At 41.5% G+C, this 20723-nt stretch overlaps 1 protein-coding gene across 1 annotated transcript in view; it reads left to right on the top strand.

Moving 5' to 3' along the window:
- The window catches only part of LOC124795555, a 158073-nt gene extending 138827 nt beyond the window's left edge, over positions 1-19246 (top strand). The window contains exon 7 of the mRNA XM_047259628.1: positions 18971-19246. Coding sequence (XP_047115584.1) covers positions 18971-19230 — 260 coding nt within the window. The 3' untranslated portion in view covers positions 19231-19246. The remainder of the gene's footprint in view (positions 1-18970) is intronic.
- The last annotated feature ends 1477 nt before the right edge of the window (positions 19247-20723 follow it).

Genomic DNA, 20723 nt, shown 5'->3' with positions numbered 1-20723 from the left:
ATTTCCCTGGCTCTTCTAGATTCACATGTGCAGATCAGACAAGTTCTGTCTCCAATGGAATTATTCATAAAATTAACACAGTGCTGAACCCTCCAGGTGTAAATGAGGCATGTAGATTAGCACTAGATAAGCATTTTAATGGCCAAGTTGCTTACAGATAAGTTATTACAAGCTAGCATCATCAGAAAGTCCAAAAGCCCCTGAACATTGCCAATACGTCTCCTACCAAAGAAGATGGAACATATAGACTATGCAGCAACTATCAGGTTCTTAACACCCACGCCACACCGGGTGGTTACCCATTTCAGAAAATTCAGAACTTTACTCACAATTTAGCAGGTGTCCCTGTGTTCTGTGGGCTGTACTGTAAACAGACTGATTTCCAGATCCCCTTGAACTAAGAGGATCTATGAAAGGCACCTGTTATCACCCCTTTTGGACATTATGAATTCCTTTTGAATGTGCCCTTTTTATCTTTACACCCATTACTCAAATTTCAATAAAGTCTTTTCCACTTTATATTTTGTCTGTGACTTTTTCTGTTTTTCTTGAGATAGGACTACCTGTGTTGATCAAGCATTTTCCTTCCTATTCTCCCATTTTAACTTTATTGTGTGGACATTCTAATTCTTGATTCTTCTCCTTTTTTCTGACTCTTCACGCAACAAATCATTTTCAGTTTCTTTAAAGCCCAGTTCTTCTTTTTCCTTGATATTTCTTTCTCTGTTTTTAATGAATAGACAGATAAACTAATCTCTTCATTGTCACCATTCCCTTCTATCACATATTGGACACTAAACAAACTGCCAGTTGTTCCATATTTTTCAATTAAGCTACTGCTCATCTTCTCCCACAAGTCTGGATATAAAGTTCCACTAATTTTCACCATTCTTTCCCAGAATTCTTACTCTTACACATCAGCATTATTTCCATATTGATTCCTCAGTACCCTTAAAAAATCTTTCCCTTTTGACTTCCTAGCTCATGTATATTCCTAATTGACTTCATTCATCCCAATTCTCATTTTATAACCCCCCCATGACTCACAATTCACAAACACCAATAGGCAATAGCTTCCTTTCAGGAACAGCTTCCTTTCAGCTATAATTTCCCTAGCAGTTCTCTCTTCCCTGTTCTCACCCTCTGAATATCATCATCATCATCAGTACTTAAATTCCAATCATCATCTTCCTTCATTTCATTGTAAGTACCAATATTGACTTCAACAGCATAAACATCACTCATAATAATACTTTCCTCATCTCCAACTTCTACAATACTATTATTTTCATCTTGTTCCTCCATTTTTGTCTGATAATCAGCATCCTGCACATTGGTATTACTGGCTACTACATCAAACCCTTGTTGTTGTTGTTGTGGTCTTCAGTCCTGAGACTGGTTTGATGCAGCTCTCCATGCTACTCTATCCTGTGCAAGCTTTTTCATCTCCCAGTACCTACTGCAACCTACATCCTTCTGAATCTGCTTAGTGTATTCATCTCTTGGTCTCCCTCTACGATTTTTACCCTCCATGCTGCACTCCAATACTAAATTGGTGATCCCTTGATGCCTCAGAACATGTCCTACCAACCGATCCCTTCTTCTGGTCAAATTGTGCCACAAACTTCTCTTCTCCCCAATCCTATTCAATACTTCCTCATTAGTTATGTGATCTACCCATCTAATCTTCAGCATTCTTCTGTAGCACCACATTTCGAAAGCTTCTATTCTCTTCTTGTCCAAACTATTTATCGTCCATGTTTCATTTCCATACATGGCTACACTCCATACAAATACTTTCAGAAAGGACTTCCTGACACTTAAATCTATACTCGATGTTAACAAATTTCTCTTCTTCAGAAACGCTTTCCTTGCCATTGCCAGTCTACATTTTATATCCTCTCTACTTCGACCATCATCAGTTATTTTGCTCCCCAAATAGCAAAACTCCTTTACTTCTTTAAGTGTCTCATTTCCTAATCTAATTCCCTCAGCATCACCCGACTTAATTTGACTACATTCCATTATCCTTGTTTTGCTTTTGTTGATGTTCATCTTATATCCTCCTTTCAAGACACTGTCCATTCCATTCAACTGCTCTTCCAAGTCCTTTGCTGTCTCTGACAGAATTACAATGTCATCGGCGAACCTCAAAGTTTTTATTTCTTCTCCATGAATTTTAATACCTACTCCGAATTTTTCTTTTGTTTCCTTTACTGCTTGCTCAATATACAGATTGAACAACATCGGGGAGAGGCTACAACCCTGTCTTACTCCCTTCCCAACCACTGCTTCCCTTTCATGTCCCTCGACTCTTATAACTGCCATCTGGTTTCCGTACAAATTGTAAATAGCCTTTCGCTCCCTGTATTTTACCCCTGCCACCTTTAGAGTTTGAAAGAGAGTATTCCAGTCAACATTGTCAAAAGCTTTCTCTAAGTCTACAAATGCTAGAAACGTAGGTTTGCCTTTCCTTAATCTTTCTTCTAAGATAAGTCGTAAGGTCAGTATTGCCTCACGTGTTCCAGTGTTTCTACGGAATCCAAACTGATCTTCCCCGAGGTTGGCTTCTACTAGTTTTTCCATTCGTCTGTAAAGAATTCGTGTTAGTATTTTGCAGCTGTGACTTATTAAACTGATAGTTCGGTAATTTTCACATCTGTCAACACCTGCTTTCTTTGGGATTGGAATTATTATATTCTTCTTGAAGTCTGAGGGTATTTCGCCTGTTTCATACATCTTGCTCACCAGATGGTAGAGTTTTGTCAGGACTGGCTCTCCCACGGCCGTCAGTAGTCCCAATGGAATATTGTCCACTCCGGGGGCCTTGTTTCGACTCAGGTCTTTCAGTGCTCTGTCAAACTCTTCACGCAGTATCATATCTCCCATTTCATCTTCATCTACATCCTCTTCCATTTCCATAATATTGTCCTCAAGTACATCGCCCTTGTATAGACCCTCTATATACTCCTTCCACCTTTCTGCTTTCCATTCTTTGCTTAGAACCGGGTTTCCATCTGAGCTCTTGATATTCATACAAGTCGTTCTCTTATCTCCAAAAGTCTCTTTAATTTTCCTGTAGGCAGTATCTATCTTACCTCTAGTGAGATAGGCCTCTACATCCTTACATTTGTCCTCTAGCCATCCCTGCTTAGCCATTTTGCACTTCCTGTCGATCTCATTTTTGAGACGTTTGTATTCCTTTTTGCCTGTTTCACTTACTGCATTTTTATATTTTCTCCTTTCATCAATTAAATTCAATATTTCTTCTGTTACCCAAGGATTTCTACTAGCCCTCGTCTTTTTACCTACTTGATCCTCTGCTGCCTTCACTACTTCATCCCTCAAAGCTACCCATTCTTCTTCTACTGTATTTATTTCCCCCATTCCTGTCAATTGCTCCCTTATGCTCTCCCTGAATCTCTGTACAACCTCTGGTTCTTATAGTTTGTCCAGGTCCCATCTCCTTAAATTCCCACCTTTTTGCAGTTTCTTCAGTTTTAATCTACAGGTCATAACCAATAGATTGTGGTCAGAGTCCACATCTGCCCCTGGAAATGTCTTACAATTTAAAACCTGGTTCCTAAATCTCTGTCTTACCATTATATAATCTATCTGATACCTTTTAGTATCTCCAGGGTTCTTCCATGTATACAACCTTCTTTCATGATTCTTAAACCAAGTGTTAGTTATGATTATGTTGTGCTCTGTGCAAAACTCTACCAGGCGGCTTCCTCTTTCATTTCTGTCCCCCAATCCATATTCACCTACTATGTTTCCTTCTCTCCCTTTTCCTACACTCGAATTCCAGTCACCCATGACTATTAAATTTTCGTCTCCCTTCACAATCTGAATAATTTCTTTTATTTCATCATACATTTCTTCAATTTCTTCGTCATCTGCAGAGCTAGTTGGCATATAAACTTGTACTACTGTAGTAGGTGTGGGCTTCGTATCTATCTTGGCCACAATAATGCATTCACTATGCTGTTTGTAGTAGCTTACCCACATTCCTATTTTCCTATTCATTATTAAACCTACTCCTGCATTACCCCTATTTGATTTTGTGTTTATAACCCTGTAGTCACCTGACCAGAAGTCTTGTTCCTCCTGCCACCGAACTTCACTAATTCCCACTATATCTAACTTCAACCTATCCATTTCCCTTTTTAAATTTTCTAACCTACCTGCCCGATTAAGGGATCTGACATTCCACGCTCCGATCCGTAGAACGCCAGTTTTCCTTCTCCTGATAACGACATCCTCTTGAGTAGTCCCCGCCCAGAGATCCAAATGGGGGACTATTTTACCTCCGGAATATTTTACCCAAGAGGACGCCATCATCATGTAATCATACAGTAAAGCTGCATGCCCTCGGGAAAAATTACGGCTGTAGTTTCCCCTTATTCCTTAAATAAACCCCCAGTGCTGAATCCACATGACCTTTCTCTCCCTCTTTATCCTTTACTGCATCACTTTCAGCCCATTTATGGAACTAAGCAACAACCCCAACACCCAGATACAGATTTTCATCATTTTTCTGTTTATTTTTATTCTTTGCCAAATCATTCCCTCTCACAAAATCTCAAAATTTACTACTGGAAACCAGCCTCTTCACTTGGTGTACTGTCTCAAAGTATTATTATTGACTGCTCAGGTTATAATTTCTCTTACCACTGTGGTAAAATCTTGTCTGGTCTTACATTCATAGGCATCCTATTTCTCCCATCCCCTCTTCTATTCCTGTTATCAAAATCTCTATCCCAGTTTATATCTCTCTCATTCCCAGTGCAATCTCATCTCATTTCACAATTTGGTGTTTTATTTCTAAAATTCCCATATACTCTCCTCCTCCATTATTCTATGGTTCATTCCTGAAGTTACCACAGTTTCTACCCCCATAGTTACCTCCACTGAAAGTTTGTTTCCCTATGTTGACTGTTTCCATAATTCAAATGTTGTCTTTTATCACTTTCCAATGCTCTTGTCAAGTTTGACAATGTATTTTAGCAATTAATTAATAGAATCAAAAGGCCCATGAACTAACTGCCATTCCAGTCTTCCAGGTACTCTTCTCCTAACCCTTTCAGGTACATAAGAAAACTAAAGTGCTAGTAATTAAAATTTTTGTATCTCTGTGGTAACTGGAGGTTTTATAAACAAAATATGCTATTATTTCAAACATTTTTATTTCTACTGCTAAAAAAAAAAAAGCTGGGACGTATTTGTCCCTGTGGTCCTTAAAGGACAGTTACAGAACACATTTCACTTAATACATCGAAAAATTACAGAGGCTGTGTATATGTTGTCTATTTGATGTGAAATTCTGCAAAACAGTTTCTGCTTGAAGTTAAGCATAAATTAACATCACACTGTTCACAAATATTGTAAGTGTGATTTTCAACACACTTTGAAACACAATGAACACATCTCTTCCTTACATCTGATTTTATCATTCAGTGCTCTGGACTCTTTGGATTGCAACTGGTCTGCAACCTTCTCGATGTTTTCACTACTGTTGATAAATTCCTTTGTCGACTCGAATAATTTCCAATTAGATTTCTCGCAATTCATCGTCTGAACTCTAGGGATAATAGTGTTGATTTGAATCCTGATTCTTCTGCCAATTTTGAATATATTATATAATTACAATTTCAAATCAATTTGATGATAAATCTTCTGTTGTTTTTATGCAATACTTCTATCTATGAAAAATATGAGAATAATTTTGGTTTCTAGGTAACAAAAAATCATTTCCATGGGATTTTGTCATAAATTTAAAGCAAGTATTGTATTCAATGATAAGACAGAGACATAGGACAACTGACCAATTCCATTGCAATAGCCCCCGTGGTAGGTGGGTTGTATAGGGGTTTGTAGAACCAAAACCTACCACTTAATTGATGGAATACTCTTATTGTTGCTAGAAATAGATACACGAAGTGACACATTGAAAATCTGCAGTCACTTGATTTGACAGCATGGCGAACACTCCAATTAACAACTTTTCAAGAAAGTTAGTTCAAAGATGAGTCGGTCAATTGCTTGCGATCGATAACCGCCACAGAGCCCCCCGCTGGTAGTGCAGAGCACGCATAATAGGTGAGGTACCCAGATCAGTGAGGGGGGTGACCGATAGGCAAGGAAAAGGATATAGTCCCTGTGCCAGAGAGGAGGCTGAAGCTGACGACCTGCTCTGGACATGGGGAGGGAGAGGGGGGGGGGGGGGGGAGAAGAGACAGTGATGTTGAGGAAGAGGGGTGCACGGGGATGGTGACAGTGAGGGTACCAGCCGTGTGAATGAACGATGTAATGCTATCGACATTGGCTTCGGGAGGAAGGGAGAGGTGGCTGAGCAGTGTAACAGAGGGATGTGAATCATCGAGAGAGAGGGGAGGATGAAAAGGGAACCCTCATAGACCTGGCCTGGACTGCTAGATCGTCAGCTGTATACGTGGAGATGCTGACTGTGACGTAGATGCTTGATGGAGGAGCTGGTGAAAGGTGAGTTGCTCACTATGGTGCAGATGAGACACAATCACTCGACCTAAAGGGGGGTGTAGCTGTGTTGTGCTGAGGGAAGAAACGTCGTACGGGACACTGTGACCTGAGTTGGAACACTCGCTCGGAGTGTGGGCGTCACACGGCACGTCACTTAGAACACTGTTGTCACTCGGGTGAGTAAACTCGACTGGAGTGGTGAAGTCACACAGAATAATGGATGCTTCTTCTGAAATGGTCCATGCTGGCTTTAAACGGTTCACGGACATGGTGTGTGGTTGTCCATTGATGGAGATTTGGAATGTGTTTTGGGAGCGTGACAGTACCTTGTAAGGTCCTGTGTAGGGAGGTTGTAAAGTGGCTCACACAGCATCATCCCAGAGCATTCATTACACACTTGCATTGAGCCAAGTCTTTGTGTGCGGAAATGTGTGGAACTATGTGTGAACATGGAGGGGGTACACGGATGCATGAAATACACGTGCAAACATGCTCGACCAAGTTGGGGAGCTCATCCGATGAAAGTCGGTGTGAATCCTTGATGAACTCACAAGAAAGAACAAGGGGCTCACCATAGAGCACTTTCGCTGATGATGCTTGCAGGTCCTCTTTGGAGGCTGATCACACGCCTAAAACCAACCAGGGATGGACCTCCGACCACTGTTCCGCATGGCACATGAGAGCCACTTTTAGTGTTCTGTGCCAGTGTTCAACTAAACCATTAGCTTGTGGATGATAAGCAGTTGTATGGAATTTGTTGACACCACATAGTTGGCAAAGACTGGCGAAAAGGACAGACTCAAACTGCCGGCCCTGGTCTGTAGTAATCACGGATGGACAGCTGAAGCGGGCAAGCTGCGTTTGGACAAAGGCGCAAGCCACCAAGGCAGCTGAAATATCAATAAGTGGTACAGCTTCCGCCCATCTGCTGGTACGGTCGATCATAGACAAAATGTATCTGTAACCCTCAGAAGGGGGGAGGGGACCGACGATGTCAAGATGGATGTGGCAGAAGCGACCCTTAGGAACATTGAACTGTTCGACATACAGTCTGTGACGACATTGTCTGCACCTATTATATAACGGACGCCCATCATGTACTGACATATGAGATCCATATGTTGGACCCTACGCAATGGGAGGTTGGTTGCAGGATCACGAATGTCAGCTGCAAGCGGACAGTGATCAGTGAAAATAGTGACCTTGCAACCTTCGATATCTTTGCAAAAGGGTCTGACAGCTTTGTAAACAGCCAGTAACTCTCTAGCAAATGCGGACATTTTGCGTTAAGAAGCGGACAGATTTTTAGAGAAGAGTGGTTGAGAGGTATCACCAACATGTTGCTGACACACGGCACTGATACAGGCATCACTTACATCCGTAGTAATAGAGATGCACGCATTGGCAAGTGGGTGCGCGAGTGTAACCGCGTTGGTCAGGGCGGACTTGAGCCTGTTGAACGCATGTTTCATATCCTCGGAGCAAACTTCTTTGCATGTGCCAGAAGTTTTGTTGCCTGCCAATGCGTCTGTGAGTGGTGCCTAGAGTGAAGCTGTGAGTGGGATTTGTCAGTGGAAAAATTTCACCATTCCTAAGAAATGACGGAGGTCACGGTATGTTTCCGGAAGTGGAAGTTCGTTAATAATGGCAACACGCTCGGATGTAGGCCACATGCCATCAGGGGTGACCTCATGACCCAGAAACATCATCGAGAGCAGCGGAGCTGGTTTTTGTCTTTGTTAATCACAATGTCATTGTCTGAGAGAATTTGTAGCAAATGTGACAAATGTTCTTCATGTTCTGTTTCGGACGCTGAGAAAACAAGGATGTCATCAAGATATGAATAGCAAAAAGGCAGTGGAAGAGGGAGTGAGTCAATGAAGTGTTGCCAGGTCTGCGCGGTGTTTTTGAGGCTGTACGGCATGGTACAGTATTCATAGAGGCTGAAGGGGGTGATAATAGCCGTTTTTGGAATGTCATCAATGTGCATAGGGATCTGATGGTACACTTTTTTACAGTCAATAACGCTGAAAACGTGTGCACCGTGTAGTTGCAGTTGTTGTGCAAAGCCCTGAATATGCGGAATTGGATAACTGTCAATGATGGTGCATGCATTTAATTTGTAGTAATCTCCACATAAGCAGTACGAACCTGGTAAAGTTTGTGAGCCAACAGGCACCTGGCTTTGTGACGAATTGGCGGGCCTCCGGTAGTATTCAGTCTGTGGCACGTGCCATTCGAAATCACCGTGATGTGGCAGTGATGGGAAGATGTCGAATCACTTGCGGCCCTGGCAGTTGAAGAGTCACTGACCTGTGGTGGCGGCTATGGGAGCCGTGTAGTCGGCGTCGTAACAGGAGCTGCGTGGGCGTGGTCGGTGGACGCCATTGAGCAAAGTGCCATCGCAGGAAGAGATATGCAGATAGTAGCTGTGACCTGTGAGGAGGTGGGGTCATGTGTCATCTCGACATGAGCAGGTCACTCGACATAAGAGTGAGGGAATAACTCAAGCTGGAGTACATCAGTGGAGTCCGCGACCAGTGTGGAAATGTGCGTGAGGTTGTCAGTGTGAGCGACTGCAGATGACAGGAGAGCGTTCGTAGATGAGAGGTTGGCGATCATGCTACGTGTGCGCCAACTCACATGATGCATCCATAATCAATTGTCATAGTCTGCTGTTGTCGTTATGAATAGCATTTATTTCCCGACGTTGGCAGTTGACTTTGGTGAAGGAGGAGACGAGTTGAGCTGACAGGTTGGAGCAATCGGCAGAAGCGTGAAGGCACTGTTTTAGCATGTGGCACGAAGGAGCCAGGGATTCGTGTGCCGGAAGCGTGGTGCACCAGTGCTGCAGACTGTAGGCCTGGAGAAAGTCCATAATGTCAGAGTAAATCAGTACCGAGCAGCGGCTTGTCGATACCCGTGACATGAAACGTCCATGAAAACAGTATGTTCGGTGCTAGCTGAAGCTGAATCTCGACTGTTCCATGAAGGCTGATATTGGAATTATTCGCCATGTGGAGAGTGGAAACGGTAGGCAGCAAGCTCAATGGAGCAAGTGTTTGTGGCAGAACGCTGGAGTGTACCTGTATCCACAAGAAAGTGGAGTTTGGAGCATTCGTCGAGAATGTACAGATGGCCGGGTGCACAGCTGTCATCACGTGTAGAATTTTTTGTGCGCTGGAGGCACCCTGAAGAGGCAGTGCGAGACGAGGCGCCTAAAGTGGCTCGTGCCTGTAGTTTTCTGCCATGCACGGCGGTCGGCATTTGCAGGCGGCGTCGCCGTGTGGTGCGTGGAACCAGCACAGCTGATGAGTGGGAGGGGAAGCCAGGTAAGGAGTTCCCGCCTCCGTCACGGGTCTGCGCGGGGCGCCAGCGGTGTGAGTGCTAGCCGTGGTGGGGGCAGGCAGCGCTAGTAGTTTTCCCATGTGGCTCTCAAGTGGGGACGCTGTCGGCTCACGCGACGTTTGGAGTTCACGCGGCCGCTCCAGGGCGGCGCTGGTGAGGCACTGACACTTGCAGGTGTGCCACCCGTTGGCGCCGTGCGAACGTAGCCTGCAGGGCGAGGTGTCTGTGTGAATATAGCCGATGCATGCTGTCAGCGATCCGTAGGCACTGGTCCAAAGGTGCCGTCGAGAGGGCGAGCAGTTGCATTTGGATGTCATATGGTAACTTAACTGACCAAATGGCCCACAGGTTGGTGTCTGACAGGGTTTGCTGGTCGACCGTTGAGCATAGTCGGTGCCACAGCTGAGACGGTGATCTGTCTTGAATTTGCTCGACATGAATGATATGCTGCAGTGCCTCATCCGTAGTGCATGCTAAATGTTCCACAATAATTGTCTTCGCCGAAATATAGTGTGACGGAGGTGGTGGTGAATTAATTATATCACCCAACAGCTCAAGCTCCTTGTGTAGATGAGTAATCAAACTGGAGTAACATGCATCGTCTGAGATAACACCATTAAGTTCAAACACATGCTCAAGTAGAGCAAACCAAGTGACAGGATTGTCACGATTCAATGGTGGCAGTTTTAAGGGCTTCGATGGCTGTGCGACTGGAGACAAGGTGGGGGCCCGGAAACTGGTGTCCGGCTCGGAGTGAGATGCGACGTCCGGCATGGCAGCTGAAGGTGTGAAGCGATGCAACACGGTTGGCACGGAGCATGTGTGGTGTGTTGCCAGCGCAGATGAAACAGCCGATGCTGTTGAAAACACGGAACGGTCCGAAATACGATCAGCGTATGCCGCAGTAGGCACGGCAGGAGCAGCCGGTGTTGCCAGAACAAACAAACGGATGATCTGGTCATTTTGCGTGGCCTGTGTGCCGTACGACGTAGGTAACACAGAATACACAGCACATAATGCCTCTTCGATGTCTTGTTTCACGCGAACACTGTTGGGCGGCATTGTCACAAAACAAGTGTCTGTCGTAAGCTGTGACTGTGGGGCGTAACAATTCGTAAGAGATGCAAATGTAGTAGGATGTTTCATAAATGGTAGTTGTGCTGGAGCAGTTCATGAGAATTCACTCGCACTCACACAGGACAGCGGAATCGTAGCCACACTCACGTTGTTGATCGCCCACATTGTTTATACACTGAGTTGTATCAGAAGCACAGGAAAAAACAGAAGTTCGGGGTCACCAGTGTGGTAGGTGGGTCGTTTAGGGGTTTGTAGAACCAAAACCTACCACTTAATCAATTGAATACTTTTATTGTTGCTAGATATAGTTACACGAAGTGACACATTGAAAATCCACAGTCACTTGATTTGACAACATGGCGAACACTCCAATTAACAAATTTTCAAGGAAGTTAGTTCAACGATGAATCAGTCAATTGCTTGTGGTTGATAACCACCACACCCCACAAGAATTCTGTAAACATGAATGAGTGAACAAAATTCTGATACCAAAATAATGGAACTTCTACAACTCAAACTTCAAAAAATGGAAAATAATTGATTTTTTTCTGAAAATTATAGATATAGAATATGTATGAGTGTAGTAACAGCAGTGATACACAATTAATATAATCAACATACATTTGAACTGGCTCAATGAATAAAATTTGATTCTCGTGAGTTCATTACCACAGTATACCTCCTAAATTCATGTTCACAAAATTTTTAATTCAATTTCTAAGTTATTGGCAGTAGTACACAAGATAATAATTAAGTTTAAATCATGAGAATCATAATATTTACAGAGAAAAAAATGCACACGCATTTCCATTAAGCCATGTAGCAATTAAAATAAACAAAATTGAAATACATAGAACAGTTTTCAAGCATCTTCATAAGTAATAAAACATTATTATTATTAGCACACATATTAACTAGATCAAATAGCATATGTGAAAAATTTCTAAACAAGATTATCAAAAGCCATATATTACTTTGAAAATTAACTCAAAAGTCAAAATAATTTAACTTGTGGGAGCAGCAACATCACTCACCAGCAGGAGCAATGTTGTGGACTCTCTCTGATCGTTTACTGCACATTGTGCCTTTGTCATATCAGGATGTTCTGTGTATACTTGTGTCAATAAAATCATTATTACTCTATATACAGGTTGAGTGTTGTGTATTCAATGCCCATCTGTATCAGAGTTTCTTTAAAGTGAATAGCTTTGCATTAACCATGGCATGTGAATTAACTCACACTAATTAATTATGCAGTAATTTTGCAGTAGAATAATACAGAATCAGTAAAGAAGATCATTGGCAAACATAAAAGTAAAATTTAAATAACATATGAAATTATTACTATTTTTCATTTCCTTCAGATATGAGATTTTTAGGCAGTGTCCCTCAATGTAAAAATTGTTTATAGCAAAAAACTAGTTTCACAGAATTTTCATTCTTTCTGTAAAATTTAGAAAATATAGTTTCAAACATCTTTCTGCAGTTTATGTTTACACCTCACACTTTTTACATAGTCAGACCTGTTTCACACATTTTGGTGGTATAGAACAGTAGTCAGTGACATTACCCCAACATAAAACTTTTATCATAAAAGGTGTTCTCAATTTACCATCCTCTCCCCCCCAGAACCACAGTAACTACATAATGAATTGTCAAGATATTTCTGAACATAAACACTACTCCTTGATATAAATGAACAGGATAATCCTCTGAATGCATTTCCCTACTACCTGACTGCTTACATATTTTACATCAACAGCATTATCTCCCAGGTAGCTAATTGTGCCTGGGATGCACACAAGGGTTTCTTAGATTAGGTGACTCTCAATCCAATCCAGATAACAATAGCTGTAGGAAGCCCAGAAGTAAGATCAAAAGAAATACCCCCCACATGTGACAGTATTAAAATCCTAGTGCTTAACTGCTGATGCATTCACAACAAAGAGTCTGAGTTTGAAATGCTCCTGAAAAGCAGATAAGCTCACAAAATACTAAACAGAAAGTTGGCTGAAAAATGCAACAGATAACCATGAGATTTTTGGGGAAAATTGAAGTGTACATTGAAAGAACAGCCTAATGGGATATTGGGTTTGTGTATTTGTCATAGTAGACAAAAAACTCAAATCCACTGAGATAGAAATTGAAGTTTCATGTGAGTTTGTTTGGGAAAAACTCAGTTTCAAGGATTGGCATAAGTTGGTGATTGGATCCTTCTCTCACTGACCATACTCATCTCCTGATATAATGAAAAATTTAAGAGAAAACCTCAGTTTGCTTGTATGTAAGTTTGATGGAGACTTAAATCACTCAACTATCTCCTGGAAGATTACAGTTCTGTTAGTGATGAAAATACATCCTCTGAAACATTACTAAATTCCTTCTCTGAAAATGACCAATAGCAGATTATTCGGAACTGCACTCAAGATGGAAATATATTGGATCTAATGACAAAAAACAGACCTGACCTTTTGGAGGATGTCCCCATTCAAACTGGTATCAAGGACAAAAATGCAGTTGTCACAACAATGATTACCAAAGGTTAACCAAAACAAGCATAAAAAAATCAGTAGTTGCATGTCTCAGTGAGGAACTTGAGACTTTCAGCATGAGGTAGCAGCATGTGGAGGGACTAAAGCTCAAGTTTAAAAGAATATTTGACCATGTACTGGATTGATATGTACCCAGTACAACAGTTCATAATGGGAGGCACCCTCCATGGTATGCAGTCACTGTAAAGAAACATCTAAAGATTTAGAGACTTCAGCATTAATAGGTGTAAAACAAAGTGTATGGCTGTACATAAAGAGAGGTGTAGAATGAAACGTGTTTGGCCATCAAGAGACCAATGTGTGAGCCTTCAATGGCTACCATAGCAGAATACTGTCAAATGTTCTTTCACAAATATCTATAGTTAGGTACAGCCTGAAAAAAAGCTGCATAAATATTCAGTAGATGCTGATAAGTTGTCAAAGTGGTGCAAAGATTGACAACTTGCTTCAAATATTCAGAAATATAAAATCATGCACTTCACCAAACAAAGAAATTTAGTATTCTACGGCTATAAATATCAATATCTGGGTGTAACACTTTAGAGATATGAAATGTAATGATCACATAGACTCAGTTGTGGGTAAGGCAGGTGGTGGACTTCAGTTTAATGGTAGAATACTGGGAAAAGTGTAATCAGTCTACAAAGGAGATTGCTTACAAATCACTTGTCTGATGCATTCTAAAATATTGCTCAAGTTTGTGGGACCTGTACCAAATACAACTAAATGGGGGATATTGAACATATATATAGAGAAGGGCAGCGCAAATGGCCACAGGTTTGTTTGACCCATGGGAGAGTGTTACAGAAATGCTGAAGAAACTGAACTGGCAGACTCTTGAAGATAGACATAAACTACCTGAACAATTACTAACAAAGTTTCAATAACTGGCTTTTAATTATGACTCTAGAAATATGCTATAACCACCTATGTCTTGCTCACTGAAGGATCATGAGGACAAGATCAGAATAATTACAGCATGCACAGAGACATTCAAACAATCATTCTTCCTATTCTCCATACATGAATGAAATGGGAAGAAACCCTAGTAATTGGTGTCCTCTGCCATGCACTTCATGATGGTTTACAGAGTATAAATGTATATGTAGATATATCATTCTCAATAACATATCTCCCCTACCACGAATACTTCCTTTATATCTCACAAAGATCCTACTTCAGCGTAATGTTGCAATGTAATTCTCAGCTAAAGAGCTTAATATTAAACAAAATATCTTCATCATAGTGAGTCATTATTCAGTTCATTATCAGTTGTAGTACATGGTCATAATATGTCAAAATGTTATCATCAATAAAGTTTACCTACAAAGTTACTTCCAGCTTTCATTTATTACAATTTACAAAGCTCGCCTTGTCTATGTGGTCTGATAAAGAGTTTTCTTTCTTAAATGTCATTCTTTGCAGACTGCCAATGGGGCAATTACTTAAAAGTTGTTAACATACATCTCGAAAGCTTCTTCTGCTCATAATCAGCTTTTGAAAATATTCTACATCTCCCATAATAATCCAAATGCTGACTGTAAATGTACAATATGACAGCAGTGACTACCCATTCTAACTCACTTTACAATAACTTTTGTCTAGAAAATATTTCCAAACAGATTCAAATTCCAAAAAATATATTATAGCAGATCCCCTGATATAGCCAAAGTAAGATTCCCATTATCCAAGACAGCCTAGAAATCAAAAAATACATGAAATAACACAATTTCTCTAAAACATCTTCACGTTAGTAAATGTATGACAAAAAATTCATCTCAATGTAGTATTGTATTTCTTAGACATATTCCAAAATTAGTTAAAGTAGCATCATAATTATGGAAGTATTCCCAACTGAGCGAGAGGGAGTATCCCAGTAACAGAGTCAAAGTGGTTAGTTGCGCATATATTTTATTCACAAAATGCAATACATTAGAACATCCACAATATATCATAGCTTATAACTCCCTGACATATATGACTAGGCCACAGATGACCCTCTCCTCACTCGGCAGTGGAGCTTGTCGCACCTCATGATGGCACAGAGCCACCCTGTCAGATTGCACAGCACCGAAGGGAAGGTGTGAGCTGCACTGTCATTTGGATGGACCAATGTGCACAGGCGTATTTGAGCAGTTGTGCCATGACCGGCTGAACTGCAGAGCTCAGCTGTGCCATCTCTCGAAGTCATGTCACGTTTGGTGCTGGTGCTGTATAGCTGGTAGGAAAACAGGTGATGTGGAAGGCACCTGGTGAGTGGAGACAGGAGGGTGGAGAAGCAGTGGCAATGTGTCACCTGTGCAGCAGGATCTGCCACAGCTTGACACAAGAAGATAGGCAGCAGTTGTGATAGGACCCTAGGATAGGTGACAGGGAGGGCATTACATGTTGAAAGGCAGGATGATATGGAGACATATTCGAGGTCACTGGGTAGTGTGTACATGTGGATGAGGTGTGGGATGGATGTAACATCACCTGTCAAAGCAACTTCATTGTGGGCACTGTGGCACATATCATTACTGACAAATTTGATCGTGATGCTATCAGGGTTAAAGTCGCTGAGATTTAACCTACAATGACAGATAGTGCTGTGTCGGGGCTGGCTGTTCACACAATGGGTAGTATGCAGTCGCCTTTGTTGGTGTTTGTGGAATCCAGGGTGATGTTATCCTGGAGAACTCGTGCTGGTTTCGGGCAGTTAATTTAAATGGTCATTGGTTTGTCACTGATCAGAATATCAAATGTACATGTACCTCTCTTAAGAACTTTGACGAGTCCTGTGTGTGGTGGCTGTAGTGCACATCAGACCATATCATCCCGTAACACAATGTGTTCACAACTGGAGAGTGCTTTTTGTACAGACTCCCTGGGCACTGAGCGCGGAGTCAGAGGTGGCACGTGGATATGTCTAACGTTGTCTTTCATTCACTGAACAAGTGCCAAAAAATCCGTGCGCTTGGAGTCTTAAGTGAGTGAATGAATTCAGTGGAAAGCACCAGTGATTTACTGTATGGTATTTTGATGAGGGACACTTATAGATCCCCTCTGAAGGTGGTTCAGACACCAAGTTGCACTCACAAGAAAGCTTCAGTCCACCATCTGCTGTGGCACAATGAGCAACTTTGAGAGCCCTGTGCCACTGTTTGACTAACCTATTACTCTGACACTGACAGGCTTTAATGTGGTTACATTTGATTCGACAAAGATTCCAACTCTAACTTGTGGACTTGATTGGTAATTATTGTGTTTGGCATGCAGGAGCACACTGTCAGTGTTTCTAGAAAGGTGCATGGATTGGCATTTGCCATGATGTCTAATTCCACCCATTGGAAAGTTGTGTCTATCATTGACAGTAAATAGGTGACTCTATCTGATTCTGGCACAAGGCGAATGAGATCAGCATCTTCATGGCAGAAGTGTGCATTTGCAGTTTCAGATGAACCTAATGGTCTGACTTCACTGCTTTTTTACGGTATGTGTGCCTGTGTCCAGGTGCAGCAGTCCACCTTGATGATGGGGCACACAAAGCATTCCATAATGAGGTGGTTGTGATTCTGACACCTGGGTGGAGTTGGTCAAAACTGCATGACATATTGTTTGTGTAACTAATGGCAAAATCCTGTTAAGGGACACATCACACAGGATCGGCATTTCAGTCTTGGAACAGTGTGTCATTCAATTTGTAGGTTGCTTTATTGTTGCACATCAACTCCACAATGCAAGTGTCTTTGCACTGGTCAGTGCCATTGGCTCATCAGTGCCATTGACTCATCATAAGTAGTCAGCAATGAGACTGTCAGCTTCATGCAGGTGTTGTATATCTGTAGTGTACTGGGTGATAAAGGTCCAGGTGTCAGTAGCATCAGGTGTTGACATCCTTCAATAGATGCCACATCACATCGACTATGGTCTGTAAACACTAGAAAAATAAGGCCTATGATATGTTCATGGAAGTATCTCACCACTTTGTAAAACGCAATCAGTTCTAAGATCAACTAGTTGACTTGAGAGGATATAAGTTTCCGTGAGAAGAATTGGAAGGGCAGTGCCTCCCCAGCCACTAGTTGATCCTCAACTGTGCCAGTCATGGTGTCGCTTGTGTTTTTGGTAATTGAGAGTTGTATGTTTTGAACAGAGTGGGCCAATGTGATTGTATGTGCAAGGCAATCGTTAGCAAGTTTGAAAGCATATTTCATCTCTGACATCAACTCTTCCTTTTCCCATGCTTGTTGGATTTTGATATCACACTGGTGAGGGGTGACTGTAAAACCACAGATTTACTGGTGGTAAAAGTTCAGAGTTCTTAAGAATTGACAAAGCTCAATAGTTCTGGGGCGGGGAAGCAGTCTGATAGTGTCAGCTTGGTCCAGGATTGGTCTGATCCCTGTGGAATGAACTATGGTCCTGAGGAAGGTAACTTCTGCTTTATGTAATTGAGATTAGTCCTTGTTGATCACCACATTTCTGTCATCTAAGGGAGTGATAACTTGTTCAAGGTTTTGGCCATAGTTTTCAGGGATAGCTGAAAATGAGGATATTATCCAAATAGTCACAACAGAAACTGAATCCAAAAAGAATCCCATCAGTGAAGTATTGTTATCTCTGATGCAGTGGGGGAGGCAGTTGGTATAGTGTTGTTCTCTGCAGGTGTGATGCCACATGCAGCCTGCCAGTCATAGCCTGTGCTAGAGGTGGTGACATAACTGTTGGTCGTCCTTCACTCCACTCAGGGTGGTTCAGATTGGTGGTGTGTGTGTGGGGGGGGGGGGGGGGGGGGGTTACACATTGATGAATCAAGTGATTCAAGGAACTGCTGGAATATGCCAACAATGTCCTTAGCTTACTATGTAATGAAGTAAAATTAATTAATTGGCACAGATACAGGCATTTTTCCTGTCATTTGCCATCGAATTATGTGAGGAAATCACATAGTATGAAAGTCATATCCATTTATAAACTAGAGGCATGAAGCAAATGCCACAGAAAAAAAATTTCTGGAATATTTATGCACTTAGGTAAGCAGCACATGCTTACAAAAGATAATTTGTCAGACTGATCTCAATTTGTTGTGTTAATTGCTTCATAATGATGTATCTTGTTGGTACACACTAGTAAGTAAATCCAATGCTACTTTGACTATGAATCTTTTGCTTTACTCTGTAAGCATACTGATAGGCCTTTTTCCTAGTGTCCTAATGCCTCTGTAATCTTTATTTATAACTGTTTTTTAGTTTATGAGATTGGGGCACCTCTAGGTTTTCATGATATTTATTCACTAAACTGACAATTGCTTTTTCCTGGGTCTCACTTTATAAGTGGTCATTACTTTTAAAGCTGGAAATATGCTCATGATACAGTAATAAATCAGCACATATTTTATTTAGACTGATCGAAAATCTGCAAATATATGACAGTTAATAGAATGCAGTGGAAGAACCTTAATGTATCTCTACTTGCAAAGACAAAACTGATACCAAGTTTCTTATTTACAGATACTCTGAGTAAGGGCGTGGTTCAGCTTTCTATTCATATTGAAGAAGGAGCACCAAACCCTCTCACATTCTCACTAACATTGACAAGCAAGGATGAATGTGAAATTCGCACATACCAAGTATGTATAAGGGAGATACAGTCAGACCATGATTTGTTTGATGAGCCCACATTAAAGCAACTTTCTAAAGCAAAATCTATTAACCATGACATAAAATCAAAACATGCATCTGGCAAGAGTATATCTCACAACAGAAACTGACTTTGTGTGCTGTATTATGGATATAAATAAAATTTATTTCGTTTAAGAAAATCATATTCTTTATTTCATGCAAGTAATAGGAGTCTGCAAATACACTGAAAATATATAATTTTCCTTAAGTCACATAATTAGAAACATATGTGGTCACTAACAAATTTCAGCTTTAATGCACATGCTACTGAGGGAGAATTCGGGTTGGTTACACCAAACAACACCCATTTAGCAGTAGTTCATTTATTCACCTAAACACATGCAAGGTCACAAAAAACTGAACATGGTGGAACAGCCCAAAGACAATGCTCATAGTCCAAAGATGATGCTCAGAGTCCAAAGACAAACGCATATCGATGCTGGTGTCGACCTCATCTGCGCCACACTACTATTATAGTGAAGAAGTTGTGGAACAAGTTAGTAGGAGAGAATGACATGGTGGACCAGGAAAATGGCCATGGAACTGACTTCTACCATCTTGGCTACAAGAGTTAACAGATCATACACATTAATTGACAGTGTTTGCTAAATACTGTAGCTCGTCAATGTTATCTGTTGGGAGTTGGACTGGTAGCAGCCATACCATTGCTTTATCTCCATGGTCCAGGAAATGCAAATTCTTTAAATTATAATTGGAACCTCCTTTTAGAGAGGATCCAAGTGAGGATACTACAGGTAAAGTGAGTGAGACCATGTGTGCATAACAGAACACCTTATTTCTCGATAGCTTTACACAAAATGTGTGCCCATACTACAAAAGCTCAGAACAAAATAACTCCTAAGACAGTCCTGGGGCACCACTGCACCCCTGACCAGAGAATAGCCCCTTTGTTAGCTGATGCAGTCGCTGCTCAGTTTTTACAGATCCTCAGACCCCCACCCCACACATAGTACAGAGCATTGGTATGGCAGAGGGGACAAGGGGGAGGGGGGCAGGGAAAAGGGGGGGGGGGTTGATGACTCTGCCTTGACCTCCTCTTACACAGGTGCATGCAACCAGCTGTGTTGTGGTTGGCTGCATAAGCGCAGCACACCTGGAGTGCTTCTCATTGTGTCGAGTGGATGGACCTAGATGTGGTTGCTGCCAGTCAGTAGAGATGATATTGCAAAATGTGAGGGAGAAGTCAGTATGGTCATTGTAAGATAACTGATATGCTGGTGAGAATTTTGCTATATTAAAGTTTCAGGTGTTGAAGGCCAGATTCAGCTAGGATGACTTTGCCTGGTGCAGATGGAGATGAAAGGAAAGCCTCCAAAAACAACTTCACACTCATCGACAAATGGATGGGTGGTGACAGATAAGTGATGGTTTTTCACATGGAACCTAGTGGTCAGGGTGAGCTTCTATCCAACAATGGGAAAGAGACAATGTAGGAAATGTGTGTAATGGTAATGTTATACTCTTGTTGCAACATGGTGGCGTTCAAACATTCCTAATTCTGTAATAATTCAATGATTCAAGAAAGCACAAATACAAACATTCCAGCCTAATTATGGCACTG

Source organism: Schistocerca piceifrons, chromosome 4 (genome assembly GCF_021461385.2).
Source record: "Schistocerca piceifrons isolate TAMUIC-IGC-003096 chromosome 4, iqSchPice1.1, whole genome shotgun sequence".
NCBI classification, from domain to species: domain Eukaryota; kingdom Metazoa; phylum Arthropoda; class Insecta; order Orthoptera; family Acrididae; genus Schistocerca; species Schistocerca piceifrons.
This window is presented reverse-complemented; position numbering and strand designations above follow the sequence as displayed.